At 43.0% G+C, this 6,305-nt stretch overlaps 1 protein-coding gene across 2 annotated transcripts in view; it reads left to right on the forward strand.

The window, feature by feature from the left end:
* Positions 1-3,913: 3,913 nt before the first annotated feature.
* Positions 3,914-6,305, forward strand: part of LOC307086661 (microtubule-associated protein RP/EB family member 3-like) — a gene marked incomplete at its 5' end in the record, with an annotated part of 4,495 nt that continues 2,103 nt past the window's right edge. The window contains 4 exons of one of the 2 annotated variants that reach the window (XM_079751947.1): positions 3,914-4,034; positions 4,136-4,281; positions 4,663-4,858; positions 5,812-5,954. In XM_079751947.1, the coding sequence (XP_079608073.1) occupies positions 3,914-4,034; positions 4,136-4,281; positions 4,663-4,858; positions 5,812-5,954 (606 nt within the window). The remainder of the gene's footprint in view (positions 4,035-4,135; positions 4,282-4,662; positions 4,859-5,811; positions 5,955-6,305) is intronic. The other variant, XM_079751948.1, reaches the window with a different exon arrangement.

A 6,305-nucleotide genomic window follows, 5' to 3' on the forward strand; every position in this document is an offset into this window, starting at 1 on the left:
TTGTCTCAATGTTTGGGACGTCAGGAGTAAAAAAAAGGGATTTTAGATTTTTGAATATTGTTATATGTTGTTATATGTTATATGTTAATGTTATAATGTCACCACTGAAAATGAGACATGGAGTTTCTACGGACCAATTTAGTTTCAGTCGTTTGTCAAATGCAAGACTGTTTATTTATTTATTGTTTCTTCTATTGTCTTCCGAAAGGTCTTTTTTTCCAAGTCGGTTTGTTGCCCTTCAATGTGATCACATGTTATTTACGACAAACAGGGTGTGAGGTGTTTTGGAACGTGGTCGACACAGACAGGGTAGCGCTCTGACGTATGTTTACAACCTACGTGGTATTCTCCAAACTCACAAACAAACAACAAAACCTCTGCTCGGTCTACTGTGTGTTATTGTAGCATAGAGACAAACCTTACTTCAACTGTCATTACAAGTCATGGGACACTCCTCAACATTCCTCCTGTTACTTCACCTTTTATATTTTCCACCACAAAGAATCACACACTCATACACACACACAAACACACACACACACACACACACATACGCACACACACACACATACACACATACACACAAAAATGCCTTTTCTCTCACGTGGGAACTCTCCGAGCAATGCAACAAAAACTGTTAGTAGCACCATCTATAGCTACGGCTAAGATCACCTTCACCTTCTCCTGAAATGTTTATTTACCTCTGTTTCCTTATCGCCGGCGCTTTGTACAAAACTTTATTTGTCTGTTACTGACGTTCCAAAGCACAGGTTTTCCCCTTCTGACTGTTGCCGTGCTTGCACACAAACACACACACACACAGATACACACACACACACACACAGACACACACGCACACATACTTTCACACAAACACACACACACACATGCACACACAACCACTCAAGAATGTTTCCAGTAATGTGACTTGTGGGGACCTTGAGATGGACACCATTGTTTTAAACACTCCAACTTCAAAGCAGATTTTCTGGGGACCTCGAAGTGGTCCTTAGGTTTAAAGCGACCTTATTGGGACTTTCAAATGGACCCCATTATGTCAAGCACTCTTGAACAACTTGAGAGCAGATTTTTGGCGACGTTGAAGCGGTCCCCAAAAAAATAACTGTTTCATAATCTTAAGCACTCAGTTTAAAGAAGACCAAGTGATTTTTTATGGATGATGGCTGGATTGCACATAACACTAGAAGAAGAAAAAAAGCTATGCTTGATAAGCAACTCGGGAAAGTAAAAGCACTGATTCTCAGCTACTGTCTTTACACTGTGGGTGGGGGGGACTTAAGTTACAGATTTATTGAATATTATGATACATGATGTTTTTTTATTATGATATTGTCAAAACGTCAGTGTTGGCTCCTGTTGCATTCTTAAGCTGAATTTACACCTCTGTTCACCTCACGTTCGCAACGTTTGGCTACAGGATTCAGAAACAGGATATGGACATCTGCAGAGTCGCCAGCGTTTACACTTCCAGGTCCCCTTAACGTGTACTTGAGGGTCTAGCATGAGCCTAAAAAAAACAAAACAGGGACCAGCGGGCAACATATTCTACGATCTTTTATTTTTTGACCCATGAAACTAGTTGTAGCTATGAGTTTGTGACCAACATCTGCCGGTGGTCATAGCGATGTCCCGGTGAGTGTTATCGCATTGCTCTACTACACACTGAGTGATTAGTAGTAGTTTGCTCATGGATGTGAATCATTAGGCTGTCAGTTCTTATATACAGAACGTCTTTGAGACCTTAAAAAAAAAAAAAGTCTTTGCTAAAATGGGTCATCAAATATCTATATGTAATGTCAGCAACTCCTGCGACCCCATATGCATATCAGGGGACCCGAGTGGTGTCCCGACCCCAAGGTTGGGAACCACTGGGCTATAGCCTACACTAGGAGGTTTAAACGTGACATTCTGTTAACCTCTAAACACAGTTTCGTAGATTTCTAAAGTTTAAAACAGCTTTTTATTACTAAGCTTTTACAGCTTTTACTTTTACAATTCTGTTTGAGCATTCCATTCGATACTTTAATTTGTACACCGGTGCTGAACAATTTGTATTATGTTATGTAATTATATTGTTTTATCGTTTGTCTGCAGCTCTCTGTCACATGAATAAGTGCAAATAAATCACAATGAAATCCCGAGTGAAACATCATGTCTTTGTTATACATAATTTTTAAACGTTCAAATTTCAGCATTTATGTTGGCTACAAAAGTAGGCCAAGTGAGCTTCGTGTAGTCTGCCCTCGCCTGCTCACACCTCTAACTTCGGTTGCCAAAATCTCCAACCGGAGACATCATGTGTCTCTGCAGGACCAATAGGCTGAACAGACCTATTTATAATGGGCCTTCAGCAGCATGGAGTCGGGCGCATGCGCGATAGCTGCGGGGGATTGTTGCAACCTCGTCTGCGCGACTGTTTTGGGGGCCGCCCCCTTCACCACTGCACCGCGCAGGACCTGATCACACACAGGCACACACACACACACACACACACACACACACACAAACACAAACTCACACACGCGCACACACACGGACTAGCAGCCAGCGTGATATCAGTATACTCCTGGAGCATAAAGTGAGTGATCAATGCAAGTGTTATTTTAATGGCGTGTCTCAAATGATGTTTTCCTACGCGTTAGTTCGTGCAGCTGTAGTGACAGCGGTATAGTAGTATTGTATGTATTCCCCTTCTGCTGGGGAGATTCCGCTTGCATTGACAGTCCTGAGGTATTCGGCGAGGCCTGCAGAGGGGGCCGCTTGGTAAGAGAGGGAGAGAGCGCATTTATTGTTCTCAGCTCTGCCAGGATCTGCTGCCCGCCGCTTTGCGTTCATTCCTCCTCAGATGGTTTGCGGTCATTCCTCATCAGATGTTTTGCGTTCATTCCTCCTCAGATGTGTTGTGCTCCATGTTTGCGCCAGCAGCGCGATCAGGCCTACGCAGACATTTAAAAGGTCCGGTCCAATAGCAGGTTTTTCGAACAGTTTTCTTCTGTTAACCATGCATATGCGCTAAGGGGTGCAGCTGTAGAGGTGGAGCAGTATAGGTGCCTGTGCTGAACTATGTTATTTGGATCTCATCCACCGGTATATTGTACAATATTCTGGTAGTTCGCTAGTTGTAATTCAATAATTGGGTTACAACAATGTGACTTTTAAATAAAATGTTGGGCGGTTATAGTCCATCAGATGATATTTGCATGGCCTTACTGGAGAATTTGGCTACATTTATTGCAGGAAACTGTTTAAATTGTTATAATTGTGGCCTGGTTTTGCTGAATTGCTGTGATTTTCTGCCTTGTTAATTGTATACTCGCTTTAAAAGTGTTTAAGGCCCATTCCAACACCCCAGTAAACGTTGAACGACGCGAGCAGCGGCGGCAGATGTGCGGCGTCGTTCACACGCGTTGGAAAACATACACTAATCTGTGGAGGATTACCATATCACCACTGCGGTGGAGATTAAACACCGAGCAAAGGGAGACTAGTCTAGCCTCATTTACACACAGGGTCCACTCAGAGTGGGAGCAGCCAGCCAATGATAGGCCAGGGCGTATCATCAATTTTATTTTGTTGTGTTTGGTGGTCTGTCCCAAGTCATAACAAAACTATTATTAAATTATTACAAACTATTACAGAAATGCAACAAAGAAGGTTGGCTGCAATCACAGTTCTGCGTTAATCAATAGATCTCTTTGTTGTTAATGTTGTCCTTCTCATGTAGGGAATGGCATTAACGTTTATTTTTGTTTGGTTACTCTGTCCCAAGCCTTAATATAAACGATTGAAGTGTGTCTCACATAATTCACTAAACACGTTTGCCTGCTGCGATTGTAATACAATATGATCAGTTGCTCTGTTTGTTGTTAATGTCGTCCCTCGTAGGTAGGGAATGGCAGTCAATGTTTACGCCACGTCTGTGTCCATTGACAACCTCAGCAGACATGACATGCTGGCGTGGGTCAACGACTCCCTACTCCTCACGTACACTAAGATCGAACAGTTGTGTTCAGGTATGTTTTGTCCTGCATATTATAGTATAAAGACTATACAACCAACACTATAGACCAACACTATAATGAAATGCTAACATGATTTATTTTGCTGTATCCAGGGGCTGCCTACTGCCAGTTCATGGACATGCTGTTCCCAGGTTGCGTGCTTCTAAAGAAGGTCAAATTTCAGGCCAAGCTGGAACATGAATTCATACACAACTTCAAGGTTCTCCAGGCGACATTCAAGAGGATGAGTGTCGACAAAGTCAGATTTATTTTCTTGCTGATATCACCAAGTATTGACTTTGTAGTGCTATACGATATTCTGTCATCTTTCGGTGGGAAATGATCATAGGAGCCATGCTCGGCTAAAATAGCCCAGTCATCTTCTAGCCTATTCCAAAGGAGTCATACCAGCCTTTATACCAATTTAAATATACACACCAGTACACCCTGCTTCACCCGAATCCTCCCCGGCCCACTGTTAATGTCCACCCAACACAACCACCATCACAAGTCCTTACACTTTAATCTGGTGTAATTCATGACTGGCATGTTATCTATAGAAGCAGCCCCAACAGATGTATGTGTACAAGGGGTCCTCCATGTCAAACCCTAACCCTGTGAGCCTCCTCCCATCCCACAGATCATCCCCGTAGAGAAGCTTGTCAAAGGCAAGTTCCAAGACAACTTTGAGTTCGTCCAGTGGTTCAAGAAGTTCTTCGACGCCAACTATGACGGCAAGGAGTACGACCCGCTGCAGGCCAGACAAGGGCAGGAGATCTCAGCTCCCCCAAACCCAGGTGATCACTTTACCTACAGACCAAAGAGAACTCCAGCAGGTAACCCCATGATTTTACCCCTTTTTGCACGATCTTGCTGAGCTTTGGATGGCTCGAAGGCACTAAGGCAACCGAGAGTGGCGCGCGCACGATTCCCCACCCAATGACCTGCCTGTTTGTCTTAGTGGCGCAGTGGCTTAATGTCTTTGCCGTTGAGCCATCGGGCAACATTGGGAAGACACTGAAGTTTGGTCAGTGCTTAGCTAATCTGATATTAAAGAGTAACTGGACAATCAAATGTATGTGAATAAACAGCACCATCTGTGGTGAGATAGAGGTTACTGCAATGGCTATTTGTAGTTTATTTGATAGCCATGCTCCAACATTTAGTTGACAGTGATCAGAGATGCTCTCAGCTGCACCGTGATTAATAAAGCAGGTTCCCAGTGTGTCTGCTGTGAGGCAACGCATTCCACAGACTTCCTGATTTTTGAACTGATGGTGTGGTTCGTTTTTCCGAGCCTTAAGTAACACGCTGCAATGCTAACATTCTAGCTATTTCTTTGAAAAAGTTTTTTATTTTTTGCTTTGACTTCAGCTTTCTATTTTGGGCTCCAGTATATCATTAACAAGTCTAGTGTTGGTGTAATGACAAAGGACCAACACTAACGTACGTCCGCATGTTCGATTTATTGTTTTCTTTGCACACGCGGAAAACCGATCTCCTGCTGCTTCAGTGCTGATCAGTTTGGCTAAATACAAACTTATCAAATTTATGATTCTAAATTGAGTTGACAATTGTTTCATGAATAAAATTCTCATTTGTATTCACATGAGACATTTTGCCAATGTATTCAATAAAACTATCACGATATAAGAAACCGAATGCTCTGCTTTTATATACATAATGGATGTGCTACATCAGCTGCCTGAACTGCTACACAAGCTAATGTCACCATAGCACGAGTAACCTTCATTCAAACTGCATCCTACCCTCTTTGGCTACTGACCAGGACCCCAGAGAACGTCTCCTACCATCCCCAAGAACATGCCCACCCTGCAGCGTGTCCAGCACACCGCACCGCCCATGAGGAAGAACCCTTCTCTGTCGAGAAACGGCGCCAGCGATGCCGAGATGCTCGAGCTCAATCAACAGGTAAGAGCTTTAACTGCATCATATATCATTCTACAACAGCCCAACACCCCCCCCCCCCGAGCCCAGTCCAGTGTTTTCCCTGTCAGCTCAAAACTGACCTGTTCACAAAGGTGTCATTGTAGAATAAACAAAGGTGTCGCTCATCACACTAGTTATGCTTCTGCTCCTTTCATATGACATCCTGTCAAAATAAGGGTCAAATGCATTAAAAAAAACTAGATTTGGTCTTTAGTCTACGGTTAACGCTTAAATCTCTGTTTGAGTCTGCATTTGAGTCGTGTTCTGGTTGATGATTATCAAATGCTAGGTAATGAAAACAACAATATAATTTTTTTTTAATCATCTCACAGT

Source organism: Pollachius pollachius, assembly GCF_949987615.1.
Source record: "Pollachius pollachius genome assembly, chromosome: 15".
Classification (NCBI taxonomy): domain Eukaryota; kingdom Metazoa; phylum Chordata; class Actinopteri; order Gadiformes; family Gadidae; genus Pollachius; species Pollachius pollachius.